This window comes from Gorilla gorilla, chromosome 10, assembly GCF_029281585.2.
Source record: "Gorilla gorilla gorilla isolate KB3781 chromosome 10, NHGRI_mGorGor1-v2.1_pri, whole genome shotgun sequence".
NCBI lineage: Eukaryota > Metazoa > Chordata > Mammalia > Primates > Hominidae > Gorilla > Gorilla gorilla.
In genome coordinates this window covers 22,325,623-22,350,497 of record NC_073234.2, presented here as the reverse complement: position 1 = coordinate 22,350,497, position 24,875 = coordinate 22,325,623, and the positions used below count along the sequence as shown (strand labels likewise).

At 46.3% G+C, this 24,875-nt stretch overlaps 1 protein-coding gene across 28 annotated transcripts; it reads left to right on the top strand.

The window, feature by feature from the left end:
- Nucleotides 1–1,431: 1,431 nt before the first annotated feature.
- On the top strand, nt 1,432–24,235 carry ZNF384 (zinc finger protein 384). Of its 28 annotated transcripts, XM_063693791.1 has the most exons (13): nt 1,443–1,637; nt 1,846–1,907; nt 2,779–2,838; nt 11,481–11,551; nt 11,822–12,059; nt 12,295–12,342; nt 12,545–12,878; nt 13,745–13,837; nt 17,566–17,790; nt 18,474–18,656; nt 20,170–20,248; nt 21,797–21,955; nt 22,867–24,235. In XM_063693791.1, the coding sequence occupies exons 4-13, from the start codon at nt 11,486–11,488 to the stop codon at nt 23,260–23,262; spliced, it is 1,821 nt and encodes a 606-aa protein (XP_063549861.1). In that variant the 5' UTR covers nt 1,443–1,637; nt 1,846–1,907; nt 2,779–2,838; nt 11,481–11,485; the 3' UTR covers nt 23,263–24,235. The 28 variants fall into 28 exon arrangements, with proteins under 28 accessions (XP_018894571.3, XP_018894578.3, XP_018894581.3 ...); XM_019039026.4 differs by lacking the exon at nt 1,846–1,907 and having other exon boundaries at nt 1,432–1,637; XM_055358525.2 differs by having other exon boundaries at nt 1,447–1,907.
- The last annotated feature ends 640 nt before the right edge of the window (nt 24,236–24,875 follow it).

The window sequence follows — 24,875 nt, the reverse complement described above, 5'->3', positions numbered from 1 at the left end:
ATCACTTAATCCTTTACAGGCTTATTTTCATTATCTGTAAAATGAGCATTATAATTATTTCTGTTAAAGTTATTTTTTGCTGGGCATGGTGGCTCATGCCTGTAATCCCAGCACTTTGGGAGGCTGAGACAGGTGGATCAGTTGAGGTCAGGAGTTCGAGACCAGCCTGGCCAACATGGTGAAACCCCGACTCCACTAAAGATACAAAAAATTAGCCCGGTGTGGTGGCGGACGACTGTCATCCCAGCTGCTAGGGAGGCTGAGGCAGGAGAATCGCTTGAACCCAGGAGGCAGAGGTTGCAGTGAGCCGAGATGGCACCAATGCACTCCAGCCTGGGCAACAGGGTGACACTCTGTCTTTAAAAAAAAAAAAAAGGTTATTTTTCTCAGCAAGAGGCTCTTACCATTAGTAGGAGAGACCTCAGTTCTGCTTAGAGCTGAGCCCAGGGGGATTCTGGCCAGGTCGGGGTGCACGCTTGTAACAGCATTCACTTGTTCAAACAACATATTCAGCATTTACTATATGCTCAGCAAAGCAACGTATTTCCTTCCATGAGGAGCTGACAATCTTGCTGGGGAATCACATGTATGAAATAGTTAAAATATCAATAAAAGGTACGTATTAAATGCTATGGGAATTCAGAGGGACCATTACAGGTTGGAGCAATCAGGCAAGGCTTCCTAAAAGGGTTCATATTAGGTGTTCATAATGAACTATAGTTCATTTATACAACAAGAGTTTACAGACTACTTAACTGCCAGGATATGAGGATACAGCAACGAACAATTCAGTCCTCGCTGTCCTGTAGCCAATATTTTAGTGGGGAGAGGTGGACAGCAAACAATAAATCAGGCAGTAATAAGTGCTATATTTAAAAGTAAAACAGGGTAAGGGGATAGAGATGTGGGTATGGGCAACAAGAAAAGACCAAAGTAAAGAAAGTAAGGGATGTGTCAGAGAGACAGATTTTGATGGCTGGGAGAGTTTCTAACTGGACCTAAGTAGGGACCTCAGAAAAACAAGGATACGTCCTAGTCCTTTCCCGCATATTCAAAGCATTGAGACATTCTTGGGGGTATCAGAAAAAATAATGGTAATTTCCTACATCAGCTTATTCAGCATCCAGAGGGAAGAGAAACGGGGTCCCAGCATCTGAAGAACCCACACCTCCTCTCCTACCTTGATGGATAATTCATGAACCTGTCGCGTTTCCAACCCCCCCCCCCACCTTCCCCAGATGTCCCTTCCGGAAGCCCAGGGCCGCAGTCCTCCGCTTTCAGCTTTTGCCCCTAGCGGAACCCGCCTTCACTTCCGCTATAGCGTCATATCCCCTCTTCCCAGTCGCCGGGCAGAAGCTATTTCCGCCCCGAGTTATCGTAACTTCTGCCCTGAATATCTCGCAGCGCTAGCGGCGCCGGATGTGTTCCAGCCACTCCCGGAAGTGACTCGGCTTCTGCACGCCCCTCTTTCTCCATTAGCGCCCCCCCTACATTGCTATTTCCCTCCCTCCCCCCTTTTCGTTTCCGGCGCTCCCGCCTTTTCTCCGCAGAGCTCTTCTCTGAGCCTGCTGGGGGGAGGGAGGGGGGCGTGGAGGAACTGGGGTTCGCGGGAGCACGAGCTGCAGCACCACTTCCGGGTGAGTGCACGGGGAGGGCGGCAAGGAGGGGGGGCCACCCACTACCTCGCGCCCCCGCCCTGCGGGTGTCTCTCGCGCGTTCCGTGCGTGTGAGTGTGTGGGTCTGTCTCGCGCCAGAAGTGCGTGCCCGCGCGCTGCGCCTTGCGCTTTTTCGCCTCCCTCGCCCCTTCCTGGTCCTCCCACCCCACTCGGCTCCCTCCTTTCCCAGCAAACGCCGCCCCTCCCGCGCTCTGGCTCAGGCTCTGGCGCCGCCGCAGCCGTCGCCGCCCGGTGAGTCTCGCGCCGCTACAGCCGGCGCGCGCCAAGCTGCTTGCTCCTCCCCCCTCTCCTTTTCCTTGGGCAGGCGGGGAAGGGGGGGTCCACGATGTGACTGTGTGTGTGTCCGTCCCGGAACCGGAAGTGGTTGTGGAGGAGCGGGCGATGGGGAGGAATGGGGGGGTTTAGGGGGCGGGTGCCTGTCTGGTGGGTGGCAGAGTTCAGCTCCCTGGAGGGGAAGGAGGGACGTCCCAAGGAAGGGTCTTTGAGAAAGGGGTAGGGGACGACATCAGGAGAAGGCTCCCAGGAACTGTCTCAGGGGAGCGAAGGTTTTGAGGGGACAGCTGGGGTCTCCAGTAGATAGACCACGGTGCAGGCTGAGGGAGGTACTTCTTGGCACAAGGCCTCGGGTAGGCAGGGGGCGAAGTCCTCGAAGAAGTGGGGGGAAGGCTAGAGGAAGTGGCTGGGCCTGAACTGGCACTGTGCCTGACACAAGGTCTTGTGCATCCCCCAGCCCTCAGCTTTGCCTTCTGAAGCCACTCCTCAGGGGCAGAGACCCTCCTCCTCCTCCATCTCTTCTGTTCTCTGACCCCTGGTTACCTGTGGCCTGGGAGCGAACAAGGACCAGTCTCTGAGCCTAGGAGTGAAACCCAAACGCTGGTGATAGAATTCGTCTTAGTTTCTGGGAATTGGATTTATTTCTCTCGTATCCACGTAGAGGGTAGCACTAGACTGCTGTTATTATATTCACCCGTCTTTGGATTGCTGGTTGGGGGGTCTGCCTGCCTTCCAGACTGACTGCCGACAAATAATTCCTGAGGTTCTCCACAGTTCTCTGGTGGCTGCACCCTGCCTGGCCCCTGTAACCTAGACAATTTGTTTACAGAAAGTTCAGGAGCCCTGGAAAGGAGAAGGAATAAGACGGCAGGAGGAAGAGAGAGAGAGGGTAAGATAATTTTTGGCTTAATGGCTTTTCTGGTTTTGGGGGAGAAGGGGTCACAACCAAATGGGGCGTGTGTGTGTTTCACAATGTGATAGAATACTTAAAGTAATAGCAATTGTAATGCTGAGATTGTTGTGGGAGAGAAATCAGTTTTTTTGTATTATCTCTTGAGGGTCAGGAAGTTTTTGTGTAAAAAGTTGGCGCTATCCCCCATCACTTTCCATTCCTACTAATGCTCATCAGGAATGAAATATGAAATGCTCAGGTGAAGCCACTGAATAGTGTTGCCTTGTGTCCAAAGGAGAAATTTTTATTCTGCTTTGGGACACAAAGACACTAAATGCCAATATAGTCCTTATGGAATTGCTTTCCTGTGTCTGGAACAAGCAGGGCTGAGTTTAGAATGGAGTTCCTATCCCAAATAGTCCAGTGGAGTGTTAGAAGTGGGTCTGTGGAGTGATTAGAATCTGTGACACAGGGTTATTTGAATTTGGTATGGCAAGATGAAATTTTCAGGGGAAAAAAAAAACTGCTTCATGGGTAGTTTGGAGTGAAGTGGATAAAACTGTACGGAGTAGACTCCAGAAGTAGGTCTGGAAGAGTTTCGGGTAGCCTGAAAATGACAGTGAGTGGACCTAAAGAGTTTGAGTTCAGAACTTATGATCCCAGAGGTTGGTTTATAAAATGCCCTGTGGGTTTCTGAGCCAAGTTGTTGATTAAATATTGGGTACATATCTCTTCTTCTCCAGTCTTATTTATTTATTTTGGCCTCACATTCCCCAGATCCATCATTTATAGTGGAACAGACAGGGCAAGGAGAACCACCGTGCCGTCCCTCCCACAGGATGCAGGGTAAAGTGGTCCGGTGGTGCCCAGGCTAGAAGCTGTTGGCCCAGGTTGCCAGCTGTGTGGTGGTAGCAGTCCTGTTTAGTCTGTTTGTGTATGGTGTGATGATGTTTCCCAGTAACATTGGGGTGCATTTGTTCTGAGTTACTTGTACTTGGAAGAGTTTATGGATACTGGCAGGAAAGCCTCACACATCCTACTGGGATGGCCCTTCTTGAATGTCTTTAGACCCTGAGAGAAAGAGATTTTGTTTCCTTTTGGAGAAAAAAAACTTTCTCTGTGTTTCTTTATTTCAAGTCTTGAGCTAAGGTAACCTTTCTGCAGTTGTGTGTTTTGGAATGGTTTCTCAATAGTGTCTTAAGTTCTTTCTGTAGTTGAATTCAAGTTGATTGTTTTTTTCCATCTTTTTCTTGTTGATGCTACTTGTAGATGATTTCTAAACCGGAGGCTATAGATTTGTTACTTTTGGGTAGTTCCTTTGTAATTATGTAGTCCTTATGTAATTTTCACTAATTGTCGCTAATAGTCCTCATCTTGTGGAAGTGTTTCTGTAACTCTTCCTTTCAGGAGCACTTGGGGCATTTCATTCTTTCTCTTTTTTGTGCTGCCTTTATCTCATCACCATATGCCTTACAAACTTATTTATACAGGCCTCATCCTCTTCCATCCTCCATCCTGATAGAAACCTAGTAAAATGGTTAATTCATCCACTTAAATAGTTAAGAGTCATCCACTGATATAGGACCTAGAATTAGAATTCACAAGTCTTGGCCGGGCACAGTGGCTTACGCCTGTAATCTCAGCACTTTGGGAGGCTGAGGAGAGCGGATCACCTAAGGTCAGGAGTTCGAGACCAGCCTGGCCAACATAGCAAAATCCCGTCTCTACTAGAAATACAAAAATTAGCCAGATGTGTTGGCAAGCGCCTGTGATCCCAGCTACTTGGGAGGCTGAGGCAGGAGAATTGCTTGAACCCAGGAGGTGGAGGTTGCGGTGAGCTGAGATCACGCCATTACACTTCAGCCTGGGCAACAAAATGAGACTCTGTCTCAAAAAAAAAGAATTCAGAAGTCTTGATTCCCAAGGCCATTCTCTAGCTACTGAACTTGATGAGTGTATTTCATGGTTTTCTAAGGGTTGGTTGTGTTAAGGGAATGCTGTTTTCTTGGGAAAAGAAAATCATGCTTTATTTGAAAAAACAACAGTAAAAAACAATTAGTGGGTTCTGGGAAAGAGATGGTGGTCTTCACCATATCTGCCAAAAACACCTGCTGGAGGCCATGTCATCTTTATCCCTGGATGGTTGGTAGCATTATGGAAGGATGTGGTCAGATAGACAAAGCTCTGGTCCAAGAGTTCAAGTCCTACCGTGTTTCACGACTATTATTAATACTTGATAGTGTCTCTCTTCTTTATCTCCTGAGGGCTTCTGAGATTTGAGATTGGAGAAGGAATATGTAGTTCCTTGTATCTCATAAGAGAAAATTACTCTCCAACTTAATTAGAGTAAACCTGCCTTCTTTTTTTTGAGACTGAGTCTCACTCTGTCGCCCAGGCTGGAGTGCAGTGGTGTGATCTCCTTTCACTGCAACCTCCGCTCCACCTCCCAGGTTCAGGCAGTTCCCTGTCTCAGCCTCCTGAGTAGTTGGGATTACAGGCGCATGCCACCATGCCCAGCTAATTTTTTGTATTTTAGTAGAGACGGGATTTCACCATGTTGCCCAGGCTGGTCTTGAACTCCTAAGCTCAGGCAGTCCACCTGCCTCGGCCTCCCAAAGTGCTAGGATTACAGGTGTGAGCCACCTCGCCCAGCAGTAAACCTCCCTTCCTATTAACAGAACAGTTGAGGCTTGGTGCAATAGTAAAGTTGATACGAGAACCCAGATTTTCAGCCTGCCAGCATTTTTCTTTCCACCAAATTATATCTTTCCTTCTCTTCTGTTTTTTCTTTTCTTTCTTTTTCTTTTTTTCCTTTTTTCTTTTTGAGACAGGGTCTCACTCTTTTGGCCAGACTGGAGTGCAGTGGCGTGATAATGGCTGACTGCAGCCTCGACCTCCTGGGCTCAAGCAATCCTCCTGCCTCAGCCTCCCAAGTAACTGGGACTACAGGTGTGAGCCACCATGCCCGGCTACTTTTTTAATTTTTTGTAGAGACGTTTTAATTGTTTGTAGATACAGGGTCTCCCTATTTTGCCCAGACTGTTCTTGAATTCCTGGGCTCAAGTGATTCTCTTACTTTGGCCTCCCAAAGTACTTTCTTTAAATATATAGGCATAATCATTAAAATTGGCACTCTCTGTGTAGACATGAGTTTTCTGTGTAACATCAGTGGGCTTCTTTGGGTGATAAGAATGTTGATATGTGCCTGATTGAATGTTGGGATGATTTGGAGAAATTTCCTCCACGAAAGATAGAGTAAGCGGTAAAACAGACAGTAAGCAGATATTTGAGTGATCTGGCCCCAGAACGCCCTGTTACACAACTCTAGGGGGCGCCATTTACATTGTATTCTAGCAATAGTTTTGATTCTTAGCTCTCCATTGATCTCATTTCAGGAGTACAAAGATGAAGTCAGCCTCATCAGTAGCACAGTGGCATAGCATTTCTCAGGTGTCATTTTGCTGGTAAAGGTTGCTTATAGTTGGATGAGCAGTTCTCTCTGTGGTCTCCCTTTTGGGCTGACCTATTTATCGGAAGCTGGTCACGCATATGTAGTGTCTTGTCCTTGGACCAGACATACCAGTTTACTGGATGCAATAAACTAGGCATCCAAGTAAGTGGAGGGGCTTTTTATTTATTTTCCTTTGTAAAGTCCGGCCTCTTTATTCAGGCTCTGTCATCCTAAAGTAGGTTATCTTGGTAGCTAAGTGAGGTTTCACAGAATAAGGAATATGACCTTGAACTGCATGTCATTTTGCTGTTATCAGAAACTTCAATTTTGAAAACATTTTTTGAGAACTAGGTGGAAAATAACATAGTTCATTCCTGGAAATATTCTAAATTTTATTTCCTGGATCAAGCCATAACATCAGAAAGTGTGTACTACAGTTATATGGTTTTGGTTCCTTGTAGAACCCCTTTCCTTAACTTGCCCTTTGGTGCCTGGATTCACATTCCTGCTTTGCTATTTACTGTTGGACTCTGTGCCTCCAGTTTCCTCATTTCAAATGGGAGTTACAGTACCTACGTCATTGTTGCAGGGACTAAATGATGTAGTAGTTGTAAAGTGCTTAGAACACTACCTTGAACACAATAAGTGCTTAATAAGTTTTAATGATAATGATAGTGGTGATATTGTCTGCCAGTTTTTTTTTTTTGAGACGGATTCTCACTCTGTTGCCCAGGCTTGAGTGCAGTGGTGCGATCTTGGCGCACTGCAACCTCCACCTCCCAGGTTCAGGTGATTCTCCTTTCTCAGCCTCCTGAATAGCTGGGACTACAGGCGTGCGCCACCATGCCTGGCTAATATTTGTACTTTCAGTAGAGACAAGGTTTCACCATCTTGGCCAGACTGGTCTTGAACTCCTGACCTTGTGATCCCCCCGCCTTGGCCTCCCAAAGTGTTGGGATTGCAGGCATGAGCCACCGTGCTCAGCCTCCTCCTTCCTACGTTTTCACATCCATAGTGCATTTACTTTACTTCCTTGATTCTTTTTTTTTTTTTTTTTTTTATACAGGGTCTTGCACTGTCACCCAGGCTGGACTATGGTGGTGCAATCTTGACTTACTGCACTCAGGTGATTCTCCTGCCTCAGCCTCCCAAGTAGCTGGGTGGGACTACAGGTGTGTGCCACCACACCTTGCTAATTTTTGTATTTTTATTAGAGATGGGGTTTTGCCATGTTGGCCAGGGTGATCTTGAACTCCTGAGCTCAAGTGACCCACCTACCTCGCCCTCCCAAAGTGTTAGGATTACAGGCATGAGCCACCACACCCAGCCAACTTCCTTGATTCTTTGGGGAAAATTATACATTGGCCCTTTCTTTCGTTTATTCTCCCTCCTAATTATTATTTTTAATCCTTTTTTTTTTTTTTTTTGAGACAGAGTCTTGCTCTGTTGCCCAGGCTGCAGTGCAGTGGTTAGATCTCGGCTCGCTGCAACCTCCACCTCCTGGGTTCAAGCAATTCTCCTGCCGCAGCCTCCTGAGTAGCTGGGATTACAGGCCTGTGCCACCATGCCTGGCTAATTTTTGTATTTTTAGTAGGGATGGGGTTTCACCATGTTGACCAAGCTGGTCTCAAAGTCCTGACGTCAAGTGATCCACCTGCCTCAGCCTCCCAAAGTGCTGGAATTACAGGCATGAGCCACCACACCCATTCTCTCCATCTTAATTCTCTACTTAATTCCCACCATTTATCACCACTCTTATCTCTTGTCTGTTTCATTTCTTTCCACTAGAAGGTTAGACAGGGATTATGGATTAAGACTTGAACCCCTAGCATTGTCTGCAAAATCTATATGTAGGTAGTCTACCGTTGTTCAATTCATTAAATATGTAATTGTGTCTTAGGTGATAAAGTCGTATGTTGGGGATATTTGTAAGATACAGATGTAAAAGATGTGATTGCTCCTTCCCAAAAAGTTTGGCAAGATTGAATTCTCTTAAACTGTGATCTGATTGTATCTTGATTCTGTTGCCTGAAAATGTGAGACTCCCATCTTTGCTTTGTTTTGTTTTTTGTTTGTTTTTGAGACAGGGTTTCTCTCTGTTACCCAGGCTGGACTGCAATCTCTACTGACTTCAGCCTCTGCCTCTCGGGCTTAAATGATTCTCCTGCCTTAGCCTCCCAAGTAGCTGGGATTACATGCACCTGCCACCATGCCTGGCTAATGTTTGTATTTTTTGTAGAGATAAGGTTTCACCATGTTGCCTATGCTGGTGGACTCAAGCAGTCTGTCCACCTCAGCCTCTCAAAGCGCTGGGATTACACACGTGAGCCACCGCAACTTGCATGTTTTTGTTTTTTTTTTTTTTTTTTGGAGTTGGGGTCTTGCTCTGTTACCCAGGTTGGAGTACAGTAGTGTGTTCATAGCTCACTGCAGTCTTGAACTCCTGGGCTCAAGCAGTTTTCGCACCTCAGCCTTCCAAATACCTAGGATTATGGGTATGCACGACCACACTCACCTCTTTTTTTTTCTTTTTCTTTTTTTTTTTTTCAATTTTTTTTTTTTTTTAGAGACACGGTCTCAGATATATTGCTCAGCCTGGTCTCAAACTCCAGATCTCAAGTGATCCTCCTGCGTAGGCCTGCCAAAGTGTTGAGATTACAGGCATGAGCCACCACACCCAGCCGTAAGACCCCTTTGTAAAGCTATGGCTGGAAGGACCAAGTTAGTACCTGTATCAGAGACTGATTAGTTTTATTGTGTTTTATAACTCAGAAAACAGAATTGATGTATACTTGATCTTTGGTCATTTAATAGTGAGCCTGTTTATGTGAAGCTGTTGTAGTCACAGATTTGGTACATTGCACCCTCGCTACTTTTAAAAAAGGCTGAAATACAGTTTTTCCCTTTATAGATTTTATGAAAATTGGGGGTGCTGTTTAATAGAACAAAAAAAGTGATGTTTTCTATAAAAGGATAAGGAACAGAGTTATGTTAGAGTCATTTTCAGCTTCGGCGCGTTTGTTGACGATCCTTCCGTTTCCTTAGTACTTACAACTGAGTTTCTGTGCCCGGCCTACCCTTTAGCTCTCAGTATCTTAGTGTTTGCCTCCAGTGTATCCTCAGTGGGTCAACTTGCCTGTCACGGGTCTTCCCCGCCTGAACCTTGGTTGTGCTTTGCTCAGAGTAGCAGCCTGGTGATACTGTGTATTTATTTACTTTTTTTGTTCCTCGTTTCCCCATTTCACCAGTCTCACACTCTCTTATTTGCCTTTTGTGGGGCTCTATCTTTGCTGGTCCAGGATTTTGGGAAGCTGCTCTTGACCAACATACTGCCAATTAAACCTTGCTAGGAGAAGTGATCAGAATGTGAAACTGGGTGGTGGGATGCCTGTGTTCTGTACCCATCTGTTATTTGTTGGCATGATTCGGAGGGGTTACTTTTCTTCTTGTTTCTCAGAAAGTTTTTTTTGTTTGTTTTTGTTTTTTTTGAGATGGCGTTTCACTCTTGTTGCCCAGGCAATGGCGCAATCTTGGCTCACTGCAACCTCCGCCTCCTGGGTTCAAGCAATTCTCTTGCCTCAGCCTCCCGAGTAGCTGGGATTACAGGCGTGCGCCACCATGCCCCGGCTAATTTCTTGTACTTTTAGTAGAGATGGGGTTTCACCATGTTGGCCAGGCTGGTCTCGAGCTCCTGACCTCAGGGGATCCGCCTGTCTTGGCCTCCCAAAGTGCTAGGATTACAGGCGTGAGCTACCATGCCCAGCCGGAAGCACAGTTTTTGAGAAATAGGAAGCAGGAGTCTGGCACTGTGTGTGTAGTCTGGCCTACTATCATGCCTACTCTGCATCTCTTTGGAAACCTGGGTTACTACTAGTGTCAGGACACTTTAAAACTAGAAGTGCTTTGATTCTCACTGCTCAGCGCAGCAAGTGTGGTGCCCAGTGTAGCACCGTGGGTGTTCTTAGACCTTGGTGGGATTGGTGGGGTGTGGTCTTCAGATAGTAGTTGGTACTCAAAGTATGTTTTGATTCTGATTTTTTTTTTTTTTTTTTTGAGACGGAATTTCGCTCTTGTTCCCCAGGCTAGAGTGCAGTGGCGCGATCTCAGCTTACTGAAACCTCCGCCTCCCGGTTCAAGCAATTCTCCTGCCTCAGCCTCCCGAATAGCTGGGATCACAGGCATGTGCCACCACGCCCGGCTAATTTTGTATTTTTAGTAGAGATGGGGTTTCACCATGTTGGTCAGCCTGGTCTCGAACTTCTGAGGTCAAATGATCCACCTGCCTCAGCCTCCCAAAGTGCTGGGATTACAGGTGTGAGCCATCATGCCCAGTCTTCATTTTTTAATTTTCTTAGTCATATTGTGTTCTGGCCTGGAACCTTCTCAAACTACACAGAACTGTAGACATATTGGTTGGAACTCTTGAAATTTTTATTGGCTGGGCACGGTGGTTCACGCCTGTAATCCCAGCACTTTGGGAGACCAAGGTGGGCTGATCCCTTGAGCCTAGGAGTTCAAGACCAGCCTGGGCAACATGGAAAAACCGTATCCCTACTTTAAAAAAAAAGAAAAAAGAAATTAGTCCGGCATAGTGGCACACGGCCTGTAGGCCCAGCTCCCTGGGAGGCTGAGCCTGGAAGATTGAGGCTGCAGTGAGCTATGATTGTGCCACTGCAGTGTAGCCTGGGTGACAGAGTAAGACCCTGTCTCAAAAACAGAAAAAATAAAAAATAAAATTTGTATTTCAAGGAATATAGTTTTGAAGAATAAAAGAAAGAGGAGTCATGCTAGGTACTGGCACCTGGCCGTTTTCAAGTCAGTCAGTGATTTGTTTTTTGTGACCTTAGCTACATCATCTCCCCTCTCGTGACCTCAGTTTCTTTTTGCCAGCAAAGGAAAGTGATACCAGTTTTTCTTTAGGGGGCATGAATAACATTGTGTGAGTAAATGTGATACGTATAAGTTCTTTCACAGTCATGAAGTAGGATAGCCTCTGTTGGATGGGGATACAGTGACAAGGGGCTCTGACCAAGGGACTAATGTGCTAGACACTAAGTCTTGACTGCCAGTCCCCAGCCATGTGATCAGGTGCCAGAGGAGACCAGGAACTCTTCAGTTCCCCTTCTCCATTGCTTAGCTTTTTCTGAGTAATTCCTGAGTGTGACATGTTCTCTCATTTTTTCTTCAGGTAGAATGGAAGAATCTCACTTCAATTCTAACCCGTACTTCTGGCCTTCTATCCCCACAGTCTCAGGTCAGGTAAGTGGTGTTGCTTTCTTGCTCTCTCCAACTCTCAGTAGTAAGTTCTGTTACTATGGAGACTGAAGGTACACCACATGCTGTTTTACTGGGTCCCCCACCCCTGAGAATTATCTAGTGTTTCTGCCTGGGCTTCTCTCTAGAAGGCCAGAGGTATGAAGTGCTCATCCTTGATCCCTAAGGAGGACAGACACTGAAGTGTGCTCACGAGCAAGCAGAATCAGCCTCTCAGGCTGAAGAGGGTGCTCCCTTCCCTTCCTTTTCTCTTAGATCGAGAACACAATGTTCATCAACAAGATGAAGGACCAGCTGTTGCCAGAGAAGGGCTGTGGTCTGGCCCCACCTCACTACCCCACCTTGCTGACAGTGCCTGCCTCAGTGTCCCTGCCCTCAGGCATCAGTATGGACACAGAGTCCAAGTCAGACCAGCTGACCCCACACAGCCAAGCGTCCGTTACCCAGAATATCACGGTGGTCCCTGTGCCGTCTACAGGACTGATGACTGCTGGTGAGCAACTCTGCTCTTCTCCAATCTGAGGTGTTGATCTTCCATGATCAGTACCCCAGGCTGGAGGGCTCCAAGGACATGGGGAGTGGGATATGTGTTTGATTATTCGATCAAATTTTTATTAAGTGCCTACTGTGTGCCTAGCAATGTGCTAGGCATTGTGGGGGATACAAAGAAGTAGAAGATGCGGTCCCTGCCTTTGAGGAGGTGACATTCTTTCCTTCTCTGAATCAAGGAGTCTCCTGTTCTCAGAGGTGGAGAAGAGAAGGGAGTCAATCAAGGGGTAAATCTCACTGTTACCAGGGGGGTGGGGACAAGGGTTAGGAGACCATTATTTTTCTACAGGGTTTGGGGTTTCCTGTGTACTCTGGGTTGGGTTGGCGGGGGGGTGAGGGGTTAATTAGACAATGATCTGGGGGAAATGAAATAGGATTAGGATCAGGACTGAACAACATGACGCCATCTCCTTTTTCTCCCAATCCTAGGTCCGGGTTTGGTAATCACGTCCCCCTCAGGCTCTCTTGTGACCACAGCATCATCAGCTCAGACCTTCCCCATTTCGGCTCCCATGATTGTCTCAGCTCTTCCCCCTGGCTCACAAGCCCTGCAGGTTGTCCCTGACCTCTCCAAGAAGGTAGCATCGACCCTAACCGAGGAAGGAGGCGGAGGTGGTGGTGGAGGTGGCAGTGTGGCTCCTAAGCCACCCCGGGGCCGGAAGAAGAAGCGGATGCTGGAATCAGGGCTGCCCGAGATGAATGACCCTTATGTCCTCTCCCCTGAGGATGATGATGACCATCAGAAAGACGGCAAGACCTACAGGTAAGACTCAGAGCCAGGGGCAGGATGGGGCGAGGATCCCTGGCTTGGTGATTCTCCCTGTACCCTCATTGTGTTCTGCCCCGGTCAGGCGCTACACTCTGACAGCTTCCCAGCTCTGAGCCACTTGCATGTCAGGTGTCCCATCATAGGATAGGAGGCAGAGCTGCTAGCATCTTGTTAGGATGCAAAGACCCATTTCACCCTTTCCTTTTTTTAACCCTTGTTTTGGGGTCGTTAACACTGACTAATTTTTTAGTAACAGAGTAGAATTTCTCTCTTGTAATAAGGCTTTATGCTGGGTTTGAGACTCTTGGCTGCAGCTCCTTTTTGCTTTCTACATATTCCATTCCTATTTTTCTAAGAAACCTTTCTAGTAAGCACCTAACCTATGTGCCATCCACCAGTTCCTGGGTCGCGTTTGAACACTAAGCCTGCCTTACCCTGCATGGTTGGGATGATGGGAGGGGCCTTCATAAGAAGGTAGGAGGAATAGGATGCCTCCCCCTTTGGAATATGTACTTAAAGAATGACTTTGCTCACTTTCTAATTTATGAAAGTCATTTTGATTCTCCACTTCCTCTAAGTTCCCCTTTACCAAAAAGCATTATATGCATATTTGCATGTGATACTCTATAAAAATAATTACATAAGTAAACTCCCTGCCCTTTGAAAGTTGAACATCTTTTAATCCCTTTGAGAACTGTCACGTGCCCTAGTGGGTTTGGGGAGTTTGGTAGCACTGTATAGAGTGGGATAACTACTGTCACAGCTTTGATATAGACAGGGGCAGATGTGCATGGCTGGGAGTCTGGGTCTGTCCTTAGTTCCTTAGTGTACCCAGATGGGCAATGTTGTTCCCATTTTAGGAGCGAAGGGAACTGCGGCACAGGAAATGGACAGAGCCTTGGGCTCATGGATTCAGTTCCCGGCTCCACCACGAATTTGCTGTGTGACCCTGGGCAAGTCCTTTTCCCCTCTCTGGGCCTCAGTTTCCTCATCTGTAAAATGGGGATAATTCTGTTTATGCCTCCCGTTTGTTGGGAGTATATATCAGATAAGATTTGAAATGTTGGGAACTTCAAAAGAAAGTTAAGAAATAGTTATTTAGCATTTATTTTTATTTGTGTTGTATAGTTCTACTATGGAGAGTAGCCTACAGAGTGTTTAAACCGCTCTTTGTAAATGAAAATGAGAGGAGTGTTGCTATGCAGAATTGAGCACTGCAGAATTCCAGCTTATAATCCAAAAGTTCATTGCAGCTTTATTATTACAGGTGTACCCCACTTTATACAATAAAAGTGTTCCTGGAAAATGTTTCCATCATATCATATTATAAAGGTACCTGACAAGTTTGATTCATTTAAAGGCATTCTCTTATATATCAGTTCATAAAATTAAAATCCCTTTTAAGTTATTGTATAGAAATCTAGATTCTTATGTGTTTGTTTAAAGTGAGGCCATTGTGACATGGAGATACATCTGTATACAATTTGTAGAAGTAGTAGAAGGATCCTTTAACACTCTATAGAGCTCTTCTAATGGATCAGGGTCCTCTCATTCTGCCCTTTCTTCACTGTGACCCACATTAAAGCTATCTCTGGACTTTCCAAACCGTATATGTTAAAAGAAATGCACATATACAGTTGGAAGAAAGCCTCATGGGGCTTTTCACACATTCAGTATTTTTGGAATTCCTGAATGACCATCCACCCAGGTGACTACAAAGAACTTTGAAATTGAAGGGAGACTTATTGTATCCTAGGTAAACAGAATTTCTTCAGAAACTCAGAACTCTTGACATTCCAAAGAAATTTTTTTTTTTTTTTTTTGAGACGGAGTCTCGCTCTGTCGCCCAGGCTGGTGTGCAGTGGCACAATCTCAACTCACTCTAACTTCTGCCACCCAGGTTCAAGCGATTCTCGTGCCTCAGCCTCCCGAGTAGCTGGGACTACAGGCGCGCCACCACGCCCAGCTAATTCTTTTGTATTTTTAGTAGAGACAGGGTTTCACCATGTTGGCCAGGCTGGTCTCGAACTCCTGACCTCAGGTGATCTGCCTGCCTCGGCCTCCCAGAGTGCTGGGATTACAGGTGTGAGCCACTGTGCCTGGCAAAAGAAATCTTTTTATCACAGTGAATTTCTGTTTTGATGCATGTGTGGGTCAGCCATACCCTCTTCAGTGGTCAGTAGCATTTGACTGGGTATTGGGGCAGTTGGGTTCTGTTACTCTGGGCAAGTCAACGTATCTCCCACTCTTTGTTCCCATATATAAAATGGGAAGATCAGCCATGCCTTCATCTGTCTTGTAGAAATGTTTTGAGGCAAAGTCAGAATATTTGAAATTGTTTTGAGCATTTTAGGAAAAATGGATGATAATTCAAAGTGGCCATTGTAATCATTATAATCAAGGCCATTGCATTGCATGCTTCCAAGGGGCCCCGTTCTCATTGTGTTGGATGTGAATGGTGCCCCTGGAGGAAGGCACCCCATGATATGGATGCTGGCTTTTCTATCCCCTGCTGACTGCCACGACTCTCCAAAACTAAATTTCTTTCCAACCACCCAGCACCTTGCATTAGAGGACTCTCTTACTTGACTTCATAGGATTTTCAAGTTGGAAATATTTTAATGATCTCCTTGGTCAGTCCCTTCCTGGCAGATGATTCCAACCTCTGCTTGAATACCTCTGGTGTTAGGAATCTTAAAGTAGGCTGGCATCATGGCTTTGTAGTGAATAACTGCCCTTTGGCAAATTACTTACTTTCTGAGTCTTTGTGTTCCTTTCTGTAAAAACATGGATAAGACTTGCCAGGTTGTGAGGAGTAGAAACAGTGTGTCTGAAGTGCCTAACCTAGTGCCTGGCACTGTCAGGCATAACAACAAATGGCAACTATTATCATTGTGGTCATCATCATTATTATACCTAGTGTCTTCTGAGATTGCTCATTCCCTTGCCAGCACATTATAAATGAATTTAAGTTTTGCAAGTTCTCTTATTGGAAACTTTGACTAAGTGGGTTATTATTATTTTTTAAAATTAACCTTAATGTTAAGGGCAGAACTGTGTATTGAACACCCTCACACACAAATTGACGAGATTTTATTTGGGTTAAAATGAATATGTTCTACCTGTCTGAGAAATTGTAGCATCAAGGGAAATTAGTTTGCAACTTTAGTACAGTTGCCCTTCAAGTGACAATGTGTCCAGCTTCTAACTTCAGTCTTAGTGAAATATTTACTAGCATGAGCTTGTCCATCAGCACTAAGGCTTAAGATGAATGCAGTTTTATTACTGGAGAATACTTGGCTTACCTTTGACTGTCCTAGGCGTTTGCTGGCCCTTCTGGGGGCAAAAATTTATCTCTCCATTTTACAGACCAGAAAATTGAGGTCTGTTAATGAGCAAGTTTGTAACTGAAGCCTGAGTAGAACCCAGGCATCCTGATTCCCACTGGTTGTGTCCTTTGGATTATGCTCACTATAAACAGAGCCTCCCCCTCTCTCCTACAATGATTGGGCATCTCAGACAACTGCCAGGGATCAATAAGCTGGTAACTAAAAAATTCTCCTGAGATGAAAAAAGTGCAGAAATCATGATCCCACACCATCTGAAGCCTCTCTTAAGAAGATAAGTTAGAGAGAACCCAAAGAAGAGGGACTTGTGCTAATTGCCTGGCTTCCAGGCCATTGCCTTTTCTACCAGCTCCCATTTTACACTGGTGAATTGTTTACGAAAATGAAAGATAGCTTTTACTCAGTAAAGTCTGAATAGTTGTGGCTTAACTTGCTCAGAGGCCTCCTTATTGATATTTGGTGGACAATACCAGAGTGGAAAGGATTACCAGCTTGGGATGAGTGAAAGTACGATCAGGTGCTACTGATGTCAACCCAGAGTGCTGACACTGGCTCCATGTGCTAGGGAAGAGGAAAGGTTTAGTGTGGAAGATAGGTGTTTTGTAAACATTTTTCTCCCAAATGCTTGAGGGATGGCACCTTCCCCTAGCAGCTACGTTGGTCATTGCAAAAGTGGTTTTCACTTGATTGTCAAGGGGCTGTGGGCAAGGGGTGGGTAGATGATGGATGCAACATCAGATAAGAGGGTGGAGAGCAGACATACATGGTTCGAAAAAGCCCCTCCAAATAATTCTGATACTTCCTCACCCCCATCCCTCTAGGAATCGCTGCCAAAAAGGAAGTAGGGGAAAATCTGAGGGAAGAAAATTATCTATGGAGACAGGAGAGGATCCAGTTAGTTGTTCCTCATTATCATCTAGGGGTCTTGAGGAATACAGAGGCATGTGCTTCATACATAGGAACATTAGAGAAAGGAATTCCTTAAATGTTTGAAATCAAGCTGTAGGCAGAAGGCAAACAAGTTAACTGATATTCCTGGCCCATTGAAATTCTCATCTGCCCAGAGTTCATACTGTTTTTCTGTTTTATCTGGTTGAAATACATTTTTGCACATCGAGGCAGTCCAGTCATTCAGCAAACATTTATTGAATATTTATAATGTGCTGGGCACCATGTTAGAAGCTTAGGCCGTAAAGATGAATATATAGAGCTCTACTCTCAAGTTGGAGTAGGAGAGACCTCAGATAGGTGGGCTTCTCTTGGAAGTAGAGGGGAGGGTTCAGCCACACCTTCTTGATGGGAAGGGTTCTAACCATTGCCCTCACTTGGCTCAGGTGCCGGATGTGCTCACTGACATTCTACTCCAAGTCGGAGATGCAGATCCACTCCAAGTCACACACCGAGACCAAGCCCCACAAGTGCCCACATTGCTCCAAGACCTTCGCCAACAGCTCCTACCTGGCCCAGCACATCCGTATACACTCAGGGGCTAAGCCCTACAGTTGTAACTTCTGTGAGAAATCCTTCCGCCAGCTCTCCCACCTTCAGCAGCACACCCGGTAAGGCTGCTCTTGGTTTACCCCACCACCTGGCCGTGAACCCTAAGACCATGTTGCCTGCACCTACTCCTCTCTCCACATGTATTTTTTTTTCCCTTTCACCTTTGCCCATTGGTAGCCTCAACCTCCTATTACTGTCTGTGGAAATTATATATCCTAGCTATTTGGGGGGCCTTGAAAATTGTGGTCTCCAATTCCAAAGTCTGGAACAATTTTTGTGGTTTCTCTCTGTGTCTGTGTTTGGAAATCTTCTGCAGAGCAGGCCTGCTTTTACTATATGCTTCAGTTCAGAGCCAAGGTGTGCATTCAACTTCAGGTTCATGGGGAACAGGCGGTATTGGTCTTTGTTCAAATTACTATTTGGAAGCAGGGTGTCTGTGGTGAGTGTGTTAATCTTAGGAGAAAGCGGAGGGTTGATGAGATTGACTACTTTAAGGTTACCAGGAGCCATGGGTTGCAGCTCTTCATCATCTCACTGCCATTCTAGCCACCGACTTACGATCAGCAACAACCTAGATCTGGGTGTCCTCTTCATTTGCCTATCCAGGCTGGAGTGTTTTTGGGAGGAGGGAGGAAGGGGGTGCTCTCATCCGTCAAGCAACATCATTTCACCCAGCAGAGAGCTGAGCCCCTGGTGTCGAACTGCTTCCTCCTCCCCCCTTCCCTCCTCTCCTCTCCGGCAGGATCCACTCCAAGATGCACACGGAGACCATCAAGCCCCACAAGTGCCCGCACTGCTCCAAGACCTTCGCCAACACCTCCTACCTGGCCCAGCACCTCCGTATCCACTCGGGGGCCAAGCCCTACAACTGTTCCTACTGCCAGAAGGCCTTCCGCCAGCTCTCCCACCTCCAGCAGCACACACGGTAAGGGAGAGTGGCGGGCTACTGACCCCGCCCCGCTGGCATGCCCTCCCCACCCCCGCCCCGGACACACACAACAACCCGCATGCGGGGGGCGGGGGAGAGACCTGGCTGGAGGAGAGACCTGGCTGGCATCTGGGAGAAGGAAGACCAAACAACATTGGAGATTCAAGTGGACACAGGGCTTCTCTGGGGCAAGAGCTACGTCGGGGAGCTGCAGTGACTATATGATATTCACTGATCCATGGGAGACAGACACGTACCTGGAGTGGAAACAACTTTTCTCTAATTTTCCTCCCTGAAAATACTCATATACCCATCTTGGAAGATTTGCCCCTTGATGCCAAAACAGAGGCATTTGAGTGGAGAAGACCATACCTCTAGCCCTTAGGGCACCAATTATGAACAGGAAATAAAATCAGACATTAGCTGGGCACCAGCCTGATGACACCCACAGTAACAAGCAAGGCTCTGAGGGATGCCAAGAGTAGAGAACAAAAGAAAACACGTACTAAATGTTCAGAGAGAATCAGCAAACAGAAAATGAAAACACTCATGCTTCATAAACATGCCCAGTGTTTATCCCGTGAATCTGGAGTGACTAGGAAGAAGGGAACCTGCCAACTAGAAGAAGTGATGATCTTTGGTGCTATCTCAAGTTGAACTGGAGTCCAGACTTACAGGCCATAGACCGTCTCACCCGGCTTCTTGTGGATGTGATGATCTCACCTTAAAGTGATCAGACATCTTGCTTTGAGAAGAGGAGTCAGGCTTTCCTCACAAATAAGAGACACGTCCTGTGATGTTTTTGAGATTTTATACCAGAGGTCCCGAAAAGCACCTGGTCATAGAGATGGTTCTGAAGTTGCTGATGAGGAGCGGGTGTCACTGCATCCTCAAGTCCTTGGCTCATCTTAGCAGAGGGCCCTGTGGTGTTGGGGAAAGAGATCACATTGGTACTAAACTAGGCATTTCCTGCCATTAGGGGGCTGGGCTGCAAAAAGCACTTAGTTTTCATGAGTTTCCATTAATATCACTACTACTCTCCACAATCAGTGTAACTCTGCTTTTCTTTGTTACCATAACATTCTCTGGAAGTGATGCTCAAGGCTGAGGGGACTGTTTCTGGCTATAAGGTGGGGCCAAGGAAGACATGTTCTGCTTTTCTTTTTCCTTGCCATTGTGTTTATCTTGTGTTCTTGAATGTTCGTTAGGACAGTTACTGTAGGAGCTGACTTGAATGCGAAATTGTGGGCTGCCTGTTCCTTGGGTGCCAAGTCCTCAGTCTCTCTTCCCCCAGCAGAGAGGAGCCTCAGCTTGAGCTGAGTGATGCAGGCATTGACCAGAAGCAAATCATCAGTACCTGATCCACATCAGAGAGGAAGGCTGGTGCCTCTTGGAGGCCCATCTGATGTGCCTCTTTAGGAGAGCAGGATTGGCCTGGAGAAGATTTGTTGAGCCAGTTCCTAAATGGTCTTGCTGACATTCTTTCCCTTTCTTCTCTTATCCTGTGTAGAATCCACACTGGTGATAGACCATACAAATGTGCACACCCAGGCTGTGAGAAAGCCTTCACACAACTCTCCAATCTGCAGGTAAATGTTCCACCCTCCACACAAGACCTTGAGTCTGAGACTTGGGGCCATTTGAATAGTATCGTGGTTCTCAAGCGTTTTCAGGACTCCTTTACACTCAAACATTATTGAGGGACCCAAAGAGTTTTTGTTTATGTGGGTAATAGCTGTCTACATAGACGTTGTAAAACTGAAAAACCTGAAAAATATTTATAATAGTAATCTGTTTAGAAAGAACAAAAATAAACCCATTGTGTGTTAACATAAATAACATATTCCAAGACCCTCCCAAAACAACTGAGTGAGAAGAATGGCATTATTATACATTTTTGCAGGTGTCTATTTTTTATTTTTGGGACAGGACCTTGCTCTGTCACCCAGGCTGAGTGCAGTGGTGTTATCATGGCCCACTGCAGCCTCAGCCTCCCAGTCTCAAGTGATCCTTCCACCTCAGCCTCCCAAGTAGCTGGGATTATAGGCACGCACCAACACACCTGGCTGTTTTTTTCATTTTTGTAGAGATGGGGTCTTGCTATCTTGCCTAGGCTGGTCTCGAACTCCTGGACACAGGCCATCCTCCCGCCTCAGCCTCCCCAAAGTGCTAGGATTGCAGGCATGAGTCACCGCACCTGGCACAGGGGTCTTTAATGTGTTAAGCTAGATGAGTAGATTCTCAGATCTGCTGCATCTGGCCTATTGTGTTATCACACATCATGTAACCTCTGTAAGGGTTACATGTAAAACATAAGGCACAGTGAAGCCACTTGAAATTTTGAGGGGAACAAGATTTCAGTTAGGTTTTTCGTCTTTGTGTTTGTGTGTGTGTGCGTGCGTGTGCGTGTTTGAGACAGAGGCTCGCTGGGTCACCTAGGCTGGAGTGCAGTGGTGTGATTTCAGCTTACTGCAACTTCCCAGGTTCAAGAGAGACAAAGGCAAACATTGTCTTATTATTTTGAAAAGATTTGGCTGGGCGTGGTGGCTCACACCTGTAATCTCAGCACTTTGGGAGGCTGAGGCGGGTGGATCACCTGAGCTCAGGAGTTCGAGACCAGCCTGGCCAACACGGTGAAACCTTGTCTCTACTAAAAATACAAAAAAAATTAGCCAGGTCTGGTGGCATGTGCCTGTAGTCCCAGCTACTTGCAGGCTGAGGCAGGAGAATCGCTTGAACCCGGGAAGCGGAGGTTGCAATGAGCCGAGATTGTGCCGCTGCACTCCAAACTGAGCGACAGAGTGAGACTTCATCTAAAAAAAAAAAAAGAGTTTTGACCCTGTGGGCCCCCTGTGAAGGTCTTAGTGTTCCCTAAAGATCCCCATGCCTCACTTTAAGAACCACTGGACTGGTGAGACGGGCATAAGCTGTCTTGGGATCCTGGTATGTGCTACATGAGGTATGCTTCCACCCTTAGCCTGTAGCTTCTCAAGTTTCATTTGAAACAATTTCTACTTTCTTCAGATAGAGGGAGAAGCTGGGAGGCCTGACACCTACCTTTTTGCTTTCCATCAAGGTCAAGGGGGCAGGAGGGAAGAGTACAATGTATTCATTCTGGTTTCTCCCAATTTTCTCAGTCCCACAGACGGCAACACAACAAAGATAAACCCTTCAAGTGCCACAACTGTCATCGGGCGTACACGGATGCAGCCTCACTAGAGGTGCACCTGTCTACGCACACAGTGAAGCATGCCAAGGTGTACACCTGCACTATCTGCAGTCGGGCATACACATCAGTGAGTGCTCCGTTTCTTCTCTCCTTCCTCATAGTCCTCTAAGAGTACAGTCCACTTCACCCCATTTTCTGGGTAGAGATCTGTTGCAGTGAATACCCTGCCTCCCTAGCTCCAACTTAGCAGAACAGGTAAATATTCAGAAATTAATTAGACCCATTCTGAGGAATTTGGGGGATGCCTGATCTCCTAATCCTATAGAGACTCATAAGCTGTAATTCTTCATTTTACTTAAACATAAGGCAAAATAAAGCCACTTGAAATTTTGAGGGGAGCTGGATTTCAGTTAGGCATTTTCTTCTTTTTTTTTTTTTTTTTCTTTTTGAGACACAGTCTCGCCCTGTCACCCAGGCTGGAGTGCAGTGGTGTGATCTCGGCTCGGCTCACTATAACCTCCACCTCCTGGGTTCAAGCGATTCTCCTGCCTCAGCCTCCCAAGTAGGTGGGATTTCAGGTGCATGTCGCCATGGCCAGCAACTTTTTGTATTTTTAGTAGACATGGGGTTTCACCATGTTGCCCAGGCTGGTCTCAAACTCCTGACCTCAAGTGATCCACCTGCCTCAGCCTCCCAAAGTACTGGGATTACAGGTGTGAGCCACCGCACCTGGCCCAGTTAGATATTTTCCATAAGACTCCAGAAAAGGGTTGTAAAGTTGTTTCATTCAGGGGTCTTTGAAAAAAATAGCTCATTCCTTTGCCGGTTGAATGTTCAGTGACTTCTAAAGGTTCCCCTCTTTTTTTTTCTCAGTAGTGAGCCACTGAAAGTGCTACTTGAGTTTTGCTCAGTCTTGCTCCAGAAAACCAGTATAAAGCTTACTCTGCTTACAGCAGAATCAGAGCCTGGGGTGCTAGTTACAAGTAATCTCTTTTCCTTCCTCTTTATCCCTCAACTTCTTTTTACCATCTCCCTCAGGAAACATACCTTATGAAACATATGCGCAAACACAACCCGCCTGATCTTCAGCAACAAGTGCAGGCAGCAGCAGCGGCAGCAGCAGTGGCCCAGGCCCAGGCTCAAGCTCAAGCCCAGGCTCAGGCTCAGGCTCAAGCCCAGGCCCAGGCCCAGGCCTCCCAGGCATCGCAGCAGCAGCAGCAGCAGCAGCAGCAGCAGCAGCAGCAACAGCCACCACCACACTTCCAGTCTCCTGGGGCAGCCCCCCAGGGTGGGGGTGGTGGGGACAGCAATCCCAACCCTCCACCCCAGTGTTCCTTTGACCTGACCCCGTATAAGACGGCGGAGCATCATAAGGACATCTGCCTCACTGTCACCACCAGCACCATCCAGGTGGAGCACCTGGCCAGCTCTTAGAGATCCGTGCTGCCACCCACTGGGAAGAGGAAGTAGTCCTGGTGTCTTCTTTCTCCAACTCTTGGTGGGAAAAGTCCTTTTCTTCCTTGACAGGCCTTGGCTCCATCTCCTTGGGCCTCAGTCACGGCTTTCCTTCACAGGATACCATCCTTTTTCTGAACTCTTCTTCAAAAGGAACATCAGCCCTCCTGACTGCAAAGGAATACTGAGCTGATGGTGTCATCCAGCAGCCTCCCCTCCCAAGCAAAGCTTTTAAAATTGGGGGTTGGTGCTCAAGGGAAGGATTTGCTATGACCTCATAGAAACTTGTGCAGTGTGGTCACTTACCCTATCCTTACCCTCCTTATCCTCAAAGTTTGGGCTGATGTAAGACTAGAGGCTGGCCCTCCCAGATAACAGAGAAAAGGGAGCCCCAAATGCAACCAGCTTCTTGTTCTATTCTTGCCTGCAAAAGAACAGAGGTTTCTCAAATGCCTCAGTCCCTGAGAGCCATTTCTTCCCCTACATCGTCTCACTTTGCTTCCTATTGACTGCTGGTAGAAGGAGATTTGGGGTAGGGGCTACACCTCCTTTTATTTGAAGGGGGCAAGGGCTGAGATGTGGTCCCCAAGGGGCCAGAAATTCCCAAGTTGGTCACAGGTGGCTTAGAAGTGTGGGTTATGGTTTTACGGATTTCCTTGAAGCCTCTCTCCTTCTCTGCCTACAAAGACCCTATACTCTCAGTCTCCCCAACCCACCCCCAAGGAGCTGTGGGAGGCTTTGTGTTATCTGTGAAACTCCAAAACAGGGGTGTTGTGGAGAAGGGAGAGTTCAAGGCAAACGCAAGGACTGGACTTAGCTCCCTAGGTGCCACAGTCAGATGCCGGACACGGATTTATATATAAATATATATATATAAATATATTATACCCACTCATCACGGCCATCTTTGTTGTAACCATTTCTGTGTTTATAAATGCATTATCTCTGAGAATTTTCATATTTGATGTTTTGTTTATTTTTGTCCTTTTTTTCCCTCTCTCCACCCCTGTCCTCTAGCCACAGCATTTTTCTTTTTGTCTTTTTTTTTTTTTTTTTAAATCATGGCAGATTTCAGAGGAAAGGAAATTAAAAAAAAAATCAGGAAACCAGTTGTTATAAAGTAATTTAAAAATGAAGAAAAAAAAAACATGTACAAACCAAGGGGTGTTTTTAGAACATTGTATAGAAATAAATTCATGTAAAAGGATCAGAGGCAGTGGAGCTACTGATGTGAGCGAGCATGCGGAAAAGGTATTTGGGGAGATGTCCAAGAACAGTACTGAGGATTTATACCAGAGTGTGTGTGTGATGAACAAGTGCTTGTGTGATGATGCCCCATTTGTGCAATTCTCCAGTCATGGAAGGGTACAGTTTCATGATGTCTCCAGTGAAATCCTGGTTTATGAGGACTTCTACATACACATTCTGTCATGGGGATTGCATTGCCTAAATATGTGAGAGCAAGGCTTTGGTTATGTGTTAACAAAACAGCTAAGCTCCCTATGGAAGAAAAATGGAAGCCTCTTGAAAGGACCTACACTCCTGCCTGAGTCTGTGGAAGAGGGGCTTGTAGTTGGCAATGTGTATACATA